Raw genomic sequence first — 18,416 nt, forward strand, 5'->3', positions numbered from 1 at the left:
TTTTTTTTTTATTTTAATAAAATAATGTCATACCAACTCAGTTGCTTATAAAAGGAGTGAGATCTTTGATCGAGTTGGATTCAATAAATAAAGCTAAAATCATGGAACTGTTTTGAAGCTAACCAAGAAATATGTAGAGGAAGTAGCGTAACATTATTAAAGTGTTGGAAATCGTATTGTAATGAACTTTGTTAATGAAATTTGCTAATTATCATGACTTGAAACGAATTCTAAATCATTTATAGAGATGAAAACTGATCAAAAAAATAAAAACGTTTTTTCATAAAAGATAACTACAGATCTTTTCACGTCATAGGCCTGTAAAAGAAAAATAGTCTTTGAGCCGAGGCCGAGGATTTTTGTACAATGTATCTTAAATTAAGGACGTTCCGAGAAAAAACCATTTTTGTAAAATTTCTTAAAAATTTTGAATACTTCTACTCATAAGTAATCTCTATACGCAGGAATTTTTGTAAATAGTCCTTGCGGCACTAAATTTTGAAATATTAGCATTTAAAATTTGTACATTTTACATACAAACCCGATACTGACTGACGGTTAACCAACTTTTTATTAAATATCAATCTTACTTTTTTTAGGATTGTTTTAAAAAACTGAAAATCATCAATTGAAGATATAACAAGTAATTTTTGTCAAAAATAACATACACGAGCGGTATTCATTTTTTATGAAAAATGTTTGAAGTTAGTGACTTTCGAAATTATACGTGAGTGGAAGTAAGTGAGCGATAGATTAGAAAATGTAAGAAAAATTAGTTTACACCAGACTGAGTCGTGTGCGCACCAAAGTCAGTCGTGTTCTGCACCAGACTCAGTCGGGTGCGCACACAACTCAGTCTGGTGTAAACTAATAATTTTTCTTACATTTTTTCTTGCAAACGACTGAGTCTAGTGCAGAACACGAACCAATCGGGTTCTAATCTTTCTGTGATAGTGTATGGAAAGAAACCATTAGCCATTACCTATTGGTGTCTTCTTCTTGCCGATGAACGTTCTTAAAGAAACGATTGTAGAGTAAAACATTATGCGAGTGTTCTTAAAAATGACATCCCTCAGACGCAAATAGATAAATTTTTTATTATCAGAATCACTTTAGACATCAAACCAAACGCAGCGCTGATAAAATAAATAATATATCATCAATGAATTCCAATTAAGGGGCACACCTAGTGTGAAATTTTCAAAAAATAGATTTTTTTTCATATTTCGATAGGTTATGCCTTTAAAAATAACATACTAAAATTTCAAATCGATATCTGAAACAATTTTTGAGTTACAGCCATTTAAAAGAGTAGCCGCTCAGCAGTTAGATAGTTGCATTGGATACGGGACATACCTGAGCTATTGTTCGAAGTCTGCCGTCTCTTACAACCTTTGTAATACGATTTCAGTTTCTATTGTGAGCCTCCAGGTATACAGAAATATATAAGTATAATTATTTCGGTATATTTTTCGTTTACTGCACGTTACGTATTTTCGGAGCCAGATACATTTAGTTTTATTGTGACCGTTGTATCGAGTACTTCGTAAGTTAGCACGTTTTGTTTAATCTAAAATGAGTGAACAATCTTCTTATCCAGATAGAAAAGGAACTCACGATGTTCCCAGACACCGATCAAGAACAAAAAAACGAAAGTTTACTGGAAACCAACATACATTTGAGCAATCTACGGCGAATACAAATACGTCCGCAGAGAAATTATTGCATAATAATAACGAGAATATTGTGATTGACCCATCCCATGGATATTGTATTCTACAGTTTGTCTCAGTTTTCAGTGCAATCAGCAATTTAGAGGTGTATAAAACTTGTCACAAGGAAATTACTTTTAATCAAGCAAGTCCAAGAGGCCTGGGATTTAAAATAGCTGTCATTTGTGAATGTGGTAGTTCGTACATTAATTCCGGACCAATGATTGATAACGCATTCGAAATAAATAGACGTATTGTTGCTGTGATGCGTCTTTTGGGCGTCGGAATAAATGAGATCAATCTTTTTTACGGACTAATGGATCTAGCAAGCAAATTTTATCATCAAACTTTTGATGGATGTTTTAAAAATTTATGGACTGCAGCCGAAACCGTTTGTAAACTAAGTATGCAACAAGCTGTAAATAAAGAAAAAGAGCTTACATCGAAAGAAGAAAACTCCGAGACAAATTTGACTGTTAGCGGGGACGGTTCCTGGAAAAAACGTGGTTATACTTCCCGTTTTGGAGTAGTTACGCTGGCAGGAAAATACAGCAAAAAAATTCTTGACTCATGTGTGAAGTCTACTTACTGCCAGAGTTGTGTTTTTTGGGAAAAACGAAAAGAGAGCGATCCTGAAGCTTACGAAGAATGATCATCGTTACACGAAGAAGAATGTGAAGTTAATCATAAGGGATCTGCCTCAAAAATGGAAGTAGATAGCGTAAAAGACATGTTTGGTCATTCCATTAGTAAGTATGGCGTAAAATATTATCGTTATATTGGCGATGGTGATAGTGCCACTCATAAAGGTTTACTAGATTTGGATTCTGATGATACTCCGGTTCAAAAATTGGAATGCTATTTACACCTGAAAAAAAGAATGGGAACACGTTGCCGAAATTAAAAAAAAAAAACAATAAGAAATTAGGAGGAAAAAGTGAGACAACGCAAAAGTTAATTGTAAATTTAATAAATAAACTTCAAAAATATTACGGTTTGGCAATTATAAGAAATCAAGATAATATAGACGAAATGTATAAAGCAATCTGGGCTACGTTTTATCATTTGTGTTCAACTGATGAGAAACCAAAGCATGATAATTGTCCAGAAGGCGCAGAAAGTTGGTGCGCTTATCGCCGCGCGGAAACTGAAAGAATTTTAAGTAAGTTTAAGCACGATTACCTCCCACTGGATCTAGAAGTTGAAAAAGCTCTAAAGCCTATTTATGAAGGAAGTAACACTCAAAACAATAATGAAAGTTACAACGGTTTACTTTGGCACTTTTCACCAAAGCACCTTCATAATGGATTAAAAACTATCGAATTAGCAAATTTTTTTGCAACTTCAATATCCAATGACGGTTACTTCTCAATTTTGAAGATGTTTAATGTAATGGGAGTAAAAGTTGGACCTGCAGCAAGAGATTATACGGCTCTTAAGAACGAGATGAGATCGCCAACGGGCTAGTTCAAAAGAGGCTCGATCATCTCGAAGAAGAGCTTGTTCAGCTGAACAAGCACTTTTTGAGGAAGAGGAAGGTGAATTATATGGGCCTGGAATAGCAGATTAGCTGTAAGTATGATTTTAATCTATTTATAACTGGAGGGGAAGGTGAAAACAATCATTTTATCTTTAAACGCGTTTTTCTCGAAACAGCATTTTTCGAATTTGCTGGAGTGATTACTCGGAGACAAATGATCCGATCGCCATCAAATTTTTTTGCATCTTCTCTATATAGTTCTCCATACGATGACCCTCTAGTTTTTTGATCTAATCAAAAATCGAATTTTGGCAGGCCAAAAACGACCATAATTTTGGGTGAAATTTAACTTTTTTTTTCAACATGCCGCCATTTTGTCAATTTTTGATTTTTTTATTAATCCGAGGGTCATCGTACAGACAATATGTTTTAGTTTAACGAGAATTTTTTTTTTTTTAGGTTTTATCAATAGAGAAGGCTGTAATCATGGCAGCAGTGGAGGACCTTTTTTTTTGGCGCCGCCGGAGATCGCTTGTCATTTCAAAAATATTTAATATTTTCTTTCAAAAATTTTTTTGTGTACTCTTAAAACATGTATAAATATAATACCCTCAAAATTTTAAAACGATTGATTGACTAGTTTTTTTTTTTTTTTTTTTTTTAATCCCAAAAAATGCCTTTTTTTACGCTGTCACACAAGGTGTGCCCCTTAAAAACTAACGCAATAGCGTTATTCGTTACGCACGTGAAATTTTTTGCCAATAACGGTATGATTAAAAAAATATTTTAGAAAAAAGAATTTTATTTACCATACTGATTAAAATTTTTAAATCTTTGAAGTTTACTAAAAAAATTAGGAAAATCTTGAAGGCCATCCCTGCAACTTCCCGCTAATTCCATACCTGGGCGCTTAAAATTGCACTTATGACGTTTTTGAGCTCTTCAAGCTCAAAAATACAATTTGTGTGTTTTTTTTAACTCTCCGAGCTCAGAGAGGTAGCTTTTCTATGCTTTTGAGCTCAAAAGTCTAATAGAGGTTTGATAAAACTCTATTTTTTTTTAATTGTCAAATCACAATAACTTTTGAATAAATTAATCGATTTTCACGTGGTTTGCGGCATTCGACGCAGTTTTCGAAGCCTCATGAAGAATTTGCAACGTTGAAATGATCGAAATAGGGATTTCAGAGTAATTCCGAAAAAACACTTTTTTCGGTTTTCTTTCGTTCACTATATCTCTTGAACCAATCTACTGATTTTCGCGTTCTTGGCAGCGATCGACGCGGATTTTTAAGTTCTAATAATTACTATATTTCATCAAAAACGATCCGAAAAGAAACGTAGAAGTTATGTAAAAAAAGACACTTTTTTCGGTTTTTTTTCGTTCACGATATCTCTTGAATCAATAAACTGATTTTGATCGAATTTGCGGCGATCGACATGGCTTTATAAGGTTAAGGGCTGATTGGCTTTTGGAGTTGATCGATAACGCCGTTTAAAAATTATTTTTAAAAAACCACGTCTGAAAAATTTTTTTTTTTCTTAGTTTTTTTGAGATTTCTCAAAATCTACTGGTCTGAATCGATCCAAATTGTATTCAAAATCTAAGTTTGGCCAAGCCCTTTCGAATGGTGTCAACCAGTGTGGCCAGATCGTGCGATTTTTTACCCCTCCTTTGTACCGCTTTCAATATAATCAGATGAGAGTGTCCTACAAAGTGGGGGTAAGAAAAGAGCACGATCTGGCCGCACTGGTGTCAACCCTGATGAAAACGGTCAAGTTGTTCAAAAGTTATGAGAGGTTCACACACACACACACACACACACACACACGCGCGCGCGCGCGTATATACATACAGACACGGTAACAACATCGCGGGAATAGTCAGGGAAGCTTCCTGAGACCTAAAAAGGTCAAGATCTGATGAAAGCTCGATTTTTGCAAAACGAGGTGAAAACAATAACTTCCCGATTTTCTTAGCGGGAAGTTAAAAATTTGTTTGCTAATGATTTAATTACTATGGAAATTTTTGGACTAGGTATTAGCATTTTGAATAAAAGAATAAAAATTGATTAAGATATTTAGGTGTAAAGACGAAATCATCATTAATATTATCATCATTATCATAATAAATGTAAGAATAAATGGCAGAATGAAGCAGACATACAGGCTTATACATGGTGTGACAATTTATTAATAAATAACATCAAAAGCATTATTTCATCGAGTATTCTTGATTCAGGAAACTGTTGCTGAAGAGAATTTTGTTCATGAAGTAACGGCTTTACAGTAGTTTAAGGTTGAACTTGGAGCAACTCTACATCAAATATTAGAGTTGCATTTGGTGGAATATTGTATCTCTGTCAAGGAATAAATATTATAAATTTAATTTTCTTTCATTTCTATCCAGCAAAACCAAAAAGTAATATTTAAATATCAAAGGATATATTCCAGGATGACCCTGACTTCCATATGCGAAGTCTGGTGAGCAAGTAAGTCTTGCACGCTCGCCAACTGACATCTGAGCAACTCCTTGGTCCCATCCTCTAATTACTTCACCCTTTCCAATTTTGAATTTGAATGGTATTCCGTGGTCACGACTAGAGTCAAACTTCTGACCATTTGTAAATGTACCTGTTTGTTTAAATACTGTTAATACATATTGATTCCATAAAATTAAACTGATTAATCCCATGTAAAAAAATTGCGGAATTCCGCAGGTGATCCGCTGAATATCATGTGGAAGTCATATTTTGACACAAATATGAAGTACAAATGAATTCCGGATGCATTCCTGATGAATATACAAAGATAGCATTGATATATAGTTCCAGTGGTAGATTGTATGAAAAATTTTAATATAACATCGTTCGATTTCAGACGTATTCACAGGTCTTATTACAAAAAATGTTTCAGGTTCCTTTTCAGTATCATTTCTTATGATAAAACATACAGTAATTAAATGATTAATTTCTGCTATTGCTGATGATTCGGACGAATCGACCAACAAATTCATTAAATTTTTGATTTCACAGTACAGAAACATAGAACGGATTGTTTGACATGGTTTTATTATTGCATAAAAGTTAATGTTTTTATAATTTACAACACAGTTGTCGTTATAATCACAGAAACAAATTTTTATAAATTTTATAACTACTAGAATTTAATTTTTGCGTGCAAGCGCGTGCCTAACTATAGAGTTTTCATATATTTTCATACTTATGATATATTTGACCAATCATGTTACGAATAGTTTGCAAAACATATTTTTCATCTTAATTTTATTACGTAATATTAACTTAATAATGTTTAGGATAAATTTAATTTATAAAATATTCTTAAATCTTTATTGAAATTCTGAAGCAAAATCGAAAATTTTACAAGCGTGCTAATTTCTATCTATAAATCAATTTCAAATTTGAATTGATCTTGAAACTATTTCATATTTATGTCAGAAAATGAATTTTAACCTTAAATTAATTTTTAATCAGAATTTTTTTTGCAAGGGTAGAACTATATTTCTATACTATCTTCGTATAATCATAAAGAATTCGTCCGGAATGTTTATGTTAATATTACACAGCCATATATAATAGCTAAATTTGTCATTAAAGATAAATTTTTTGGGAACTGGGGGAAGGGGAGGACCTTTACTCAGTAGGAATTTTCGGTAACTGAAAAAGTAATTCGGACAGCCCAGACCGGGAATCGAACCCGGATCGTTTGGTTACGCGCCAAAGGCTCTACCAGTTAAGCTATCCGAGACACTGTCCGTAATTACTATTCAGTCACCTAATAAGGCCTATCGAGTAATAATTATATAATTTGTTTGTTTTTTTGTATGCAGAGTATTTTGAAACTACTCAAACAATTTAAAGTTTCTTCACTCATAAAATGTACACTATACCCGAGTAAATGAAAAAATTTTTTTTATTAAATATTGATACTTATAAATTAAGTTAACCGAAAAATTACAAAAGATAATTTAAAGTGAATGAAACTTCTATAAATAATATTGTAACAGTGTAAGTTAAAATTAATTCCATAAACTTTAATATCTGCTTAAGAAAAAAAATATATGCGCGACTATAAAAAATAAATAGAAAATCTATTTCTATCAGTATTGTAAAACACTTTGATGGATGCTTGTCAAATAAAATAATATCGTTTTATTCTGATAACATCATATGGACTTACGAAAAACTAAATTATAAAAAAATATATGGAGATACCTGTGTAATGAACCACAACAACTTGTCCTGTTTTGGGGTAGGTTTGACCTGAAATCAGAACAAAATAAGTTTTCAGATTGTTATTCAGTAATATTTAGCTCAATGACAATTTTTCCAAATCAACGTCGTTTTGTTAAACTAACAATTTTTTATTTATACCGTCATTAGATGTAAAAGAAAATTTATAAAATTATAAGCATTAATCACAAGCATTGATTATCATTGGAATAAAGATTATTTATATCATGCTACTAAAGTTTTAATATAATCTCATAAACTACTTTTAATTTCCCGCTATGGAAATCAATGATTTTGAAAAATCAGAAAGTAGTGTAGAGTGCGCGTCGAACGGCGGACTGTAAATTCATAGCTTTTGAATGGTTCGACCGATCAAAACGCAGATTACGGTGTTCGAAAAAGTTTTATTGTCATTAAATTTTATATGAATTCTAATGAATTCGGCAAAATAGGTTTTGAAACATCTTAAAAATAAAATTTAAAAAAAAAAAATGATTATTGGAGATAACTTTTGAACTGGAGTATCAATCAATGTAAAATTTTAATTAGCTCTGAGCTCTAAAAAACAGCGTCAATTTTTACAAACCATATCAAAGTTAGTTAATTTATTCGAGAGATATCGTTAGTCAATCAATGTAAGAAAAAAAAAATGTTTTTTAACATAATTCCAAAATTTTGAGTCAGATCGTTTCTGAAGTGAAATGTGATATATTTGTCCTTAATAAAATACATTGAATCCTGAAAATTACATGAAATTTCGTAGATGTTCGAGTCCGAAATGTATTAAAGTTGTGTTATTAAGTTAGGAGAACTCACACACAACTTTATGATATAAAGTTTTTTAAGAATTTTGAACTCGAATATATGGCGAAGTTTAAAAGATGGCCTACCAAGTGAAGCATTGTTTGGATTTTTAACTTCCCGCTAAGAAAATTGAAAATTTTCAAAAATCGGGAAGTTCTTGGTTTTACCCCATTTTCACTAATTCGTTAATGTTTTTAAGTGTCACTGTTAAAATAGTGATTTTCACTCAGGCTGTAGAATTTAGCCGGCTAAAAAAGTTAGCTAAGTTAATTAGCGAACCAACTGATCAGCTTAGCTAATATAACCAGTTAACTAAATTAGCTTAGCTAATTAATTTGTAGCTTAACCGGTCAGCTTGGCTTAGCTCAGCTAAGCAGATAATGGCTAGATGGCTAATTAGGTTATTTTTCTTTTAGATATTACATAATATCTACTATGTGGCTTATTCGATACCTAACTACCAGATTTGAAATTTAAAAATCATATTTTTTCACTTAATTGAGTTTTTGACATTTTTTTGTATGTATCAGAAGATGCTTACCTGTAAATTTTTAGCTCTTAATCTCCATAAGATTTAAATATACGAATTTTTGAAAATTTTGAAAAAAATTGTGATACGTTAAATTTAGAAAATTCATAACTCATGATTGACCCATTATAATCTTAGATATATGGAGTCATTTTTTTTCCGTCTTGAAAAGTCGTTTTCAAGAAAAAATATTAAATAATTGAATTTTTATTTTGTCTGTCTAGGGGCTCAAAATATTAAGATCTGATCAAAACTCGATTTTCAAAAAACGGGGCAACAACTTTCCGATTTTCGAAAATTTCAATTTTTTTAGCGGGAAGTTAAAAATGATTCCATGAATTTATGATTATGATGGATTGATTACGAATTATGAATTTTTGAATTTGACATACCACTATTTTCTTGAAATTTTGAAAAATTCATATTTTTAAAACTTATGGAGATTAAGGGCTAATACTTCACAGGCACGCGTTTTCAGATACATAGGAAACATGTCAAAAATTTAGTTAAATAAATGAATATCTTAATATTAAAATAGAGATGAAATATATGTGAAGCCAATTCATTCGTAATGTGATTGGTCAAATATATCATAAGCATGAAAATATACGCAAAGTCTATAATCAGGCGTGCGCAAATTTTAATTCTAGTTGTTTTTAAAAATCCGATGATTGGGGATGGAACAACACACATACCAGATATTGTATAATAGACATTACTACTTTTTAGGCAGGTTTCATAGAAATCAATCTTTTGCATTGGTCCACATATCGGAATTTACTCGGAATTTTGTCATAATATCTCTCAACTAGTTGAGTAAAGCTAAAAAATAACGTTAGTAATATATATATATATATTAGACTGGGCCAAAAAAATAAACTATTTTTAGCTTCCCGCTCTTCGAGCTCAAAAATCGAGCAATCGGAAGACTTTTGAGTCTGAAAAAAGCGTGAAGTTCCCGGGATGGCCTGTAGGTCAAACTTTTCCGATTTTTTAACAAAAAAAAAAAAGATTTACTGGAGGAAAAATTAATTTGTAGTAAAATCTGGAAAAAGGATTTTTTTTTCTTTTATCAACATGGAATTCTTTAAAATTGTTTTAAAAGTGAAAAAAATAAAAATGAGTCTTTCGGTTAAGATATTTGCAAACTTACAATTTTGCAGAATATTTATTGTAAGTATCATGATGCAAACGATTGAATTTGTTTTCAGTTTTTCCATTCAACGCCAAAAGGTTAACATGATAAGTCTTGATTTATAATGATTTCTATTTTCAATCGATTTTGCAATTTACCTACGAATCTCATATCCTAACCAGTGTGGCCAGAACGTGCTCTTTTCTTACCCCCACTTTGTAGGACACTCTCATCTGACTACATTGAAAGCGGTACAAAGTGGGGGTAAAAAAATCGCACGATCTGGCCACACTGATCCTAACCAGTAATTTCAACTCTTTCTCAAATGAAATTCAAATTGATCAATTTCTCTAGAATAACTGAATATTGAATGATTCAGAATAATGAATTTATTTTCCAGTGTTGTGGCAATTAAAGATTAAGAAAAAACAACACGAAAAGTGATAAACACAGTTTGTAAAACATGCTTGAAAATAACATAAATTACAGTTATGTCAATAAATGACTCATTCTTTTTAGTAGATTTGATAGAAACAACTATTGCATTTGTCGTCATGGCGGAACTTTTGAAAAATTTTGCTATTTCCTGACTCAGTTCATCGAGCTAGTTTAGAAAATACATATGGTTCAAAAGTTTATGTATGTATGTATTTATATATACGATATAACGCGGCTTGTCCGGACGATAGCATCTCCAATTCATAATGGATCTTTTCCTAACTCAACATACTTAATTTTTAGACGAATACTACGGCCAAGTTCAAAGATGAACTTAATCGGTCAAGTAGTTCAGGAATGAACGGGTTTGAAAATTTTCAAAATCGAAAAAATTCATATTTTGTCAGTTTCTTTTGCGGATAATTTTTGAATGAAATAACTTATCGAATTTTTTGTAAATTGCATTTTAAATCTCATTAAACGAGCTTTAGTTTGCATGTCCTTTTATTTTTCTAGACTGAAAATAACCTCTTCGTCTATAGGTATTTACTAAAATTTTACTATTGCATTCGTTTTTCGTCACTGAGGGAAAAGGGATTTTATTAATATGATTGAAGTATTTGTATTATCAGTGTTGTGATTTAATTTAACTAGGAAATCTACTTTCATTTCGGCTGCCGAATGGTACTTTTTTACTTTTGCAAAACATTGGAACGTTGTTAAAAATTTTGGGTTTCATAGCAAAAATTACAGACGAGTACATTAATGGTACACTGGAATAAAATAATCTATAAATTAAAATACATACGACTATAACAAATAAGAAGTAGAAAAAAATAATAATTACCATCTCCGGGGGATATAACTTCGACATCAACACCCATGATTATTTTTATAACGGTAAAAAATTGTTTTTTATTTCTAAATCTGTAAATGCAATTAAGCAATTAAAACTTTTAAAAATATCAGCCTCTTGGATAAAACTCAACTACGACCATAAGCAATTGACTTTCTGATCGTATTGGGTTGAACTAAGCATTGAGCATCAAGAGTATACCTATTTTGTACACAATTAAAACCATAGAGAATAGAAGAGAGGAGTCTGAACTTGAAAACTTAAATGGGAGCACATCTGATGTGTTTCTATTATAATGCCAAGCTCCCCGTTGGTGTCGCTTATGCAGCGTTTTGTGGTTGAAACTAAAAATTGAGCGCAGAGTTTTATTTAAAAAAAAACGGTACAGCTTGATTATGTTAGGATTTACAAAACAATGAAAAACAAACAACAAGCAAAGGATTACCTAACAAAAAAACAATAAAAATGGATTTTCAGGTGCTAGGTACACAAGGTACACAAAGGATATGTATAATCGGGATATAAACAATTGGGATATAAACATCTGATGCATATGTATAATCGAGATATGCGTCAACGACACCTACCCGTCTTATAATAAGTCAAAAAATGAAATGACTGCGAACTTAACCGACAACTGATAATCGCAAATTTTAACAATCGATATCTCAGCGAGAAAATCGATTTTGACAAAAAAAAATTGAAGTTTTTTTTATTTTTTTTTAAATACTTAAAGGTGCATTTACATTAAAAGCTCTGAAAAGTTACTCAGATTGTCTTTCTTGCTCTTGTCAGCGTCTTATAAGAAATTGAGACAGAACTATGGTTACTTTTAAGAACTTTCACTGTATTTGTAAATAAAATACGATTGTTTTTTCGTGATGAAAGTTTGAAAATAAAATTTTGACGAGTGCTCTAATCAACACTTTTAGATGGAAAAATCTAAAATTGAGTACTTATCTTTTTTTTTTTTTAAATAAGTTTAGACCTGCATTTAATTGTTTTTCTTTTTTTTAATTATTAGAACGTTGAGCGAGCAATAAAAATTGATAAAATAAATTGGGAAAAATAAAAAAATGCAGGTATTTTTTACTCTAAAATTTACACCTGCATTTATTCAGAATTCCATTTTTTTTTATTTCTTACAATGTTATCAATTTTTTTAAAATAAAAGATCTTTTTTTTTTTTTTTTGAAAAAAAACGAATTTTGGTGTAATAAAGACCTGCATTTTTTTATTTTTCCCAAGTTTTTTTTTTTTTTTTTTTCAATTTTTATTGCTTGCTCAAAGTTCTAGTAATTATTTAAAAAAAAATGAATGCAGGTCTAAATTTATTAAAAGAATTAGAAAAACGGCTGACCCTAAAGCCCATCCTGCAGCTTCCCGCTAATTCCATACGTAAGCGCTCAAAATTGCACTTATTACGTTTTTGAGCTCTTCGAACTCAAAAATATAACTTTCGTATCATTTTTAGCTCTCCGAGCTCAAAAGTCTGGTAGAAGTTTAATTAAACACTATTTTCGAAATTTTCAAACCACAATAACTTTTAGAAGAATGAACTGATTTTTACGCTGCTGGCGGCATTCGACAGTGTTTTTAAGCCTTATAAATAATTTTCAAGTTAAAATTGATCGAATTCGGAATTTCGAAGTAATTCCGAAAAACACTTTTTCGGTTTTCTTACGTCAATGATAACTCACGAACGAATGAACTGATTTTGACCGGCTTCGTGGCGATCGACGTGGTTTTTTTATGTTAAGAGCTGATTAGTTTTTGGAATCAATTGATAAAACCGTTTAAAAGTTATTGAAATAAAAACCACATTTAAATAATAATTTTTTCGTAGTTTTTTTGAGATTTCTCAAAATCGACTGGTCTGAACCGATCAAAATTGTATTCAAAATCTAAGTTTGGCCAAGCCCTTTCGAATGGTGTCAACCCTGATGAAAACGGTCAAGCCGTTCAAAAGTTATGAGAGGTTTACAACACACAAACACACGCGCGCGCGCGTACATACATACATACAAACATACATACATACAAACATACATACAAACATACATACAAACATACATACATACATACATTCATACAGATACTATCGCGGGAATAGTCAGGAAGCTTCCTAGGATCTCAAGCCGTCGAGATCTGATGAAAACTTGATTTTCGAAAAACGGGGTAAAACCAATAACTTCTCAATTTTCGAAAATTTTTTATTTTCTTAGAGAAAAGTTAAAAAAAAGGCAAGTACTCAATTTTAAATTTCCTTATCTGAAAGTGTTGATTAGAGCACTCGCTAAAGTTTTATTTTCAAAATTTCATTGCGAAAAAAAAAATTTTATTTCCAAATAAATATATCTTTAACTATTTAAAAATAAAAAAAACAACTTCAATTTGTCAAAATCGTTCTCTCGCTGAGATATCGATTGTTAAATTTTTCGATTGTCAGTTGTCGGCTAAGTTCACAGTCATAAAATGAATCAAATTTCCGTTATGAAAATTCGCCTCTATGCATTCATGAATAGAGTACTAAAGTAAAAAGAAAGAGCCTGTATACAGCTTGACGTATCTCTCTATCTATTTTTTATTATATTATTTTAATTAAATTGGTTAATGTTTAAGAAAAAAAACGTTTGTGAATTAGTTATTAAAATTTTGCCTTATGTAAATTGACCAAAAATGCCAATAAAAACAAACAAAATGAGAAACAGGCATTGTGAAAGAGACAGTTTGCGGTAATATTAAATACAAGGTTTTAATATATTTTCTCAAGAGTATCAAACATGCAGGCACCGAATGGTTTGTAATCATTCATGTAATTTTTTTTTTTTTTGTAAGAAATTCATTGTAAAGTTTTGTGGGATATTATCATAAAATATTGATTCGCAAGAAGTATTTAATTATTTTTAAAGTAATAATACATGAAATTAAAAAAAAAATTGGATAATTCTAGTATCATATCTTTGTTGATAACAATAAGTTAAATGTACAAAACGTAAAAAGTTCAAGTTTAGTTTTTTCGTTAAGCTGCCTAAATGCATTGCAAAAATTATATTAGAATTTGATGAATATTTATTATTAATTTGATTTTGAAAATTGATTGTTCAAAATTTTCAATACTTGATTAAATTGATTAACTAATGTTTGTTTAATTTTTCTAAGGTTTAAACGTTTGTATGAATTCGGTATACACTTCCATTCCTGGTATTCCTGAATTAGGAATGGTGTGGATGGGGGATATGATGATACATAATGAACCAACAACTGAGCTCATAATAGATCCAAGGCACGCTTCTGAAAGTCCTTTTATTACACATGGCTCTCATTCATTTGGAAATATACGAAATCATCAAATAGCTCCTGCTACCATGGTTAGATATTTGCCTCAACAATTTGCTAATAATTGTTCAGAAATTGATGAAGCTATAGAAGCAGCTAATAGTCAAAACATTCAGCAAGTACATACACCTATAAGCACGTATAATTGAACGGTACTATGTTATAAAAATATAATTTATCAATAATTTCTCTTATTTTGTAGGCGTACGACACTCAAGAAGAAAATGAAGGAATGAGTGATTATTTAACTTTAGATGACTATGTAGAAAAAGAAGAAGAAGAAGAAGAAGAAGAAGAAGATGAAGAACAGCAACAACATCAAGAACAAGACGAAGAAGAAGAAGAACGGGAAATGGTAGTAAGCAATGTAGCTACTCAAACGACTCAAGATAATAAAAATCGTAAAATTAAACCGATTAAACATCCCGGATTAGTATTGAAAACGCCGATCGCTTATCAACCTCATACTGATTTGAATTTTATTCCCATTCGTAAAGATGGGATAGCTGTTTGTGAAAAATGCGGAGCGATAGGTGTAAAGCATGCTTTTTATACAAAAGAAAGGAGATTTTGCAGTAGGGCATGTGCTAGATCTTCAGAGCACACAACATCCACGGCTGATTCAACTTATAGTCCATCTTATGTTGAACAACAACAACATATTAATCTTTCAAAAGATGGAAAAAATTCAGATCATGAGATGCTTGCTAGAGTTAATCAGGTGAGTTGTGAAGAATGCTTTTCTTCTGAAGAAAAAACTGAAGATAAAATAATTCCTGAATCAGTAATGCCGGAAGATTTGCCTGTTAGACGAAAAAGAACCGCCGAAATGGCTGGTTCTTATGACTGGACTCCGCAACTTACTGAGTCAGGTTTTTGTGCAGCGCCAGTATCCTGTTTTAAACATGCACCGATATCTGAGATATGGGATAATATTACTGTAGGAATGAAAGTTGAAGTTGAAAATACGGATTGTGATGAAGTTTGCGAAGCATTTCCGGATTCTTTCTGGGTTGCTACTGTCCTCAGAATATCTGGTTATAAAGCATTATTGAGATACGAAGGATTTGGTCAGAATTCTGAGAAGGACTTTTGGGTATCTCTTTGTTCTAGTGATATTCATCAAGTTGGCTGGTGTGCAACTATTGGGAAACCCTTAATCCCTCCTAATACAATTGCTAATAAATACAAGGACTGGAAAGATTTTCTTATGAGAAGGCTTACTGGCGCTCGAACCTTACCTACAAATTTTTATAATAAAGTTAATGATAGTATTAAATCTCGATTTCGTTGCGGTTTGCATTTAGAAGTTGTAGACAAAAATAGAATCTCCCAAGTTAAAGTCGCAACAATTCAAAAAATTGTTGGCAAACGATTGCATATTAGGTACTACGATTCTCCGCCTGAAGATAGTGGTTTTTGGTGCCACGAAGACTCTCCTTTGATCCACCCTGTAGGCTGGGCAAAAAAAGTTGGACATACACTTGATGCGTACCTAGAATACTTAAAACGCATAACAAAAAATCGTTTAAGTTCGGATGATGCTACAGAAAATTTATTTCATGTGCCAAAAATTCATCATATACATCTGGGTTATACATTCTGTAAAGGAATGAAAATAGAAGCAATAGACCCCCTCAATCTTTCAGCAATATGTGCTGCTACAGTAATGGAAGTTCTTAGAGAAAATTATATTATGATAAGAATTGACAGTTATGACGAGGATACTAGTGGTGCAGATTGGTTTTGTTACAATGTTAGTTCACCATGTATTTTTCCAATTGGTTTTTGTGCTCAACATGGTTTACCCCTTACACCTCCAAAAGGCTATGATCCTACAACTTTTTCATGGGACAATTATTTAGCTGAAACAAACACTATACCAGCACCAGTTCAATTATTTAATCGTGAAATTCCACAACATGGATTTATTGAAGGAATGAGATTAGAAGCTGCGGACTTAATGGACCCAAGATTAGTATGTGTTGCTACAATTACTCGTGTGATTGGTCGACTATTACGTGTTCATTTTGATGGCTGGGAAGATGAATATGACCAGTGGCTGGATTGTCAAAGCCCTGATATTTACCCAGTCGGTTGGTGTGATCTTGTTGATCATAAACTTGAAGGCCCTCGTGTGCCTATTGAAATAATTAGTTCAGTTGTAAAAACACCTAGAAGCCTTAAACGTAAAGCAAAAAGAAAAATGAAGAAAAGTGGTAAAATCAGTTGTCTAAGAAATGTTTTATCAAAACATACCACCCGTGTTGAAAGACTTAAAGAGTGTAAAAAAGAACTTGCGCAGGTCACAAAGATTGAACATGATAGAGAGATGAAAAGTTTACCCGAACAAGATGAAAGAGAACCAGAACCAGCATTAGAACCAGCTGGACCAGATCAAACTTTACCAATTCCTACAATCGGACAATGTCATTCTTCATTACATGAAACCCAGTGTGACGTTGAAAATTTACAACCACAAACAAAGACTACTACCTCCAATATTCGTGTGAGTATAAATATTCTGGTTATATTATGGACTTTATTTTTATTAATTGAGTAATTATCCACTTAATTATTATCAATTTTCAGGTTAATACAACTAGTGGAAAGTATATTCCAAGAATAGCTGACGGATGGCAGAAAAGTTCTGATTCTGGGGAATTAGTGCCTGTAGAGTGGAACGTACACGATGTTGCGCAGTTTTTGCACATCAATGATTGTGCTGCTTATTGTGACAATTTTTGTAAACGTAAAGTTGATGGAAAAGTATTTCTTACATTAACAAAGGACCAAATCATAGATTTGACTGGCTTTAAAGTTGGTCCATCATTAAAAATATTTGATCTTATTCAACAATTGAAAATCAAAGTTAATCCAGCACATGAAAGATTGAAACTAGGGTTAAAAAAAATATTGTAGTAAAGACAGAATTATAAGTTTTTTATGTTTGTTGATGAATCTATACAAGTGAGATATTGACTATTAATAAGGCGTGTGACTAAAAATAAGATGATTATTTACTAAAAATCGTGACATAATTGAATGAAAATCTGTGGAATATCATAAAAATCGTTTATTTAATTATTCGATGAAATATACAATGTATAAAAACTAAATACTGTTCCAATCTCTATTGCATAAAATATAATACTTATTTAATAGTGACAAATTTTATATTACGTACTTAACTTTTACAAAGATATGCCTCCAATAAATTTTTCAGTGAAAACTTAATTATTTTTGAAAATCATATATATAATATTACTCCAATTATTACATCGCGCTCTGCTAGATGTATCAAGTTTGATGATGAGCTTTTTTTCCCTTTATAATTCATTTTGCATGTCTCATAATACGAAACATTTGAGATAATGCTGTGCGCTCAATTTGCCAAGGGTGAGCAATTTCAGGCTTTACTTATTATTATAAAAATTTTATTTCATAAAATATGTAGATTTAAAGAAAATATATAAATTCAATAGTATATAGTGCTGTACTATCATTGTAAAAAATAAATGCAAGCTATTTTTCGTATAATATGAATATTTTTAACACAACAGAACAATTCAATAAAATTAACCTTGGAATTTATATTCAATTTTTAAAAGTAACTCGTTTCAAAAAACCGTTTCTATGAAATTAAATTTTTAATTTTATATAATGAAAATTTTTCTCCCTAACTAGTTTGTTTAAATTCAATAAATTACATTTTTTGATACAATTTAAGACTTTTGATAACATTAACTATTGAATTAATTACAAACTAGAAAATAAGATCTATATTTAATTAACTATATGTTTCTTGATTTTGATTGTCAAAAGTAATTAAATATTGTTTTATGTGATAGTTATCTTAACCACATAATTA

General features: G+C 31.1%; 3 protein-coding genes across 5 annotated transcripts; 2 read left to right on the plus strand and 1 right to left on the minus strand.

The window, feature by feature from the left end:
* The first annotated feature begins 902 nt into the window (after positions 1 to 902).
* On the plus strand, positions 903 to 3,814 carry LOC141532533 (uncharacterized). 2 transcript variants are annotated; one of them, XR_012480104.1, is made up of 3 exons: positions 903 to 1,431; positions 1,601 to 3,284; positions 3,652 to 3,814. XR_012480104.1 is itself a non-coding variant. In XM_074250914.1 (2 exons), exon 1 carries the CDS (start codon positions 1,576 to 1,578, stop codon positions 2,362 to 2,364), a length of 789 nt encoding a protein of 262 aa, XP_074107015.1. In that variant the 5' UTR covers positions 903 to 1,575; the 3' UTR covers positions 2,365 to 3,284; positions 3,652 to 3,814. The 2 variants fall into 2 exon arrangements, 1 of the variants encoding a protein (XP_074107015.1); XM_074250914.1 differs by having other exon boundaries at positions 903 to 3,284.
* Positions 3,815 to 5,362: 1,548 nt separating this feature from the next.
* Fkbp12 (peptidyl-prolyl cis-trans isomerase Fkbp12) lies at positions 5,363 to 11,391 on the minus strand. The gene is made up of 4 exons (XM_074250962.1): positions 11,198 to 11,391; positions 7,427 to 7,474; positions 5,639 to 5,825; positions 5,363 to 5,543 (listed from the first exon to the last, which is right to left on the minus strand). The coding sequence occupies exons 1-4, from the start codon at positions 11,232 to 11,234 to the stop codon at positions 5,486 to 5,488; spliced, it is 330 nt and encodes a 109-aa protein (XP_074107063.1). The 5' UTR covers positions 11,235 to 11,391; the 3' UTR covers positions 5,363 to 5,485.
* Positions 11,392 to 13,747: 2,356 nt separating this feature from the next.
* Positions 13,748 to 18,085, plus strand: LOC141532485 (polycomb protein Sfmbt). Of its 2 annotated transcripts, XM_074250837.1 has the most exons (4): positions 13,748 to 14,005; positions 14,369 to 14,664; positions 14,748 to 17,054; positions 17,138 to 18,085. In XM_074250837.1, the coding sequence occupies exons 1-4, from the start codon at positions 13,990 to 13,992 to the stop codon at positions 17,465 to 17,467; spliced, it is 2,949 nt and encodes a 982-aa protein (XP_074106938.1). In that variant the 5' UTR covers positions 13,748 to 13,989; the 3' UTR covers positions 17,468 to 18,085. The 2 variants fall into 2 exon arrangements, with proteins under 2 accessions (XP_074106938.1, XP_074106939.1); XM_074250838.1 differs by lacking the exon at positions 13,748 to 14,005 and having other exon boundaries at positions 14,545 to 14,660.
* The last annotated feature ends 331 nt before the right edge of the window (positions 18,086 to 18,416 follow it).

Source organism: Cotesia typhae, unplaced genomic scaffold (assembly GCF_013202065.1).
Source record: "Cotesia typhae breed Kobodo isofemale line unplaced genomic scaffold, CoteBio_Ctyphae contig_65, whole genome shotgun sequence".
NCBI lineage: Eukaryota > Metazoa > Arthropoda > Insecta > Hymenoptera > Braconidae > Cotesia > Cotesia typhae.

Bases quoted from the DNA above. Each gene is read 5' to 3' on its own strand.
- LOC141532485 (XM_074250837.1), top strand. The intron at 14,665-14,747 runs GTACATACACCT...CTTATTTTGTAG, and splicing joins ATAGTCAAAACATTCAGCAA to GCGTACGACACTCAAGAAGA. The intron at 17,055-17,137 runs GTGAGTATAAAT...ATCAATTTTCAG, and splicing joins CTACTACCTCCAATATTCGT to GTTAATACAACTAGTGGAAA.
- Fkbp12 (XM_074250962.1), bottom strand. From the start codon at position 11,234: ATGGGTGTTGATGTCGAAGTTATATCCCCCGGAGATG. The intron at 5,826-7,426 runs GTATCTCCATAT...TTAAACAAACAG, and splicing joins TGTTGTGGTTCATTACACAG to GTACATTTACAAATGGTCAG. The intron at 5,544-5,638 runs ATATCCTTTGAT...ACAGAGATACAA, and splicing joins AGTCAGGGTCATCCTGGAAT to TATTCCACCAAATGCAACTC.
- LOC141532533 (XM_074250914.1), top strand. From the start codon at position 1,576: ATGAGTGAACAATCTTCTTATCCAGATAGAAAAGGAACTCACGATGTT.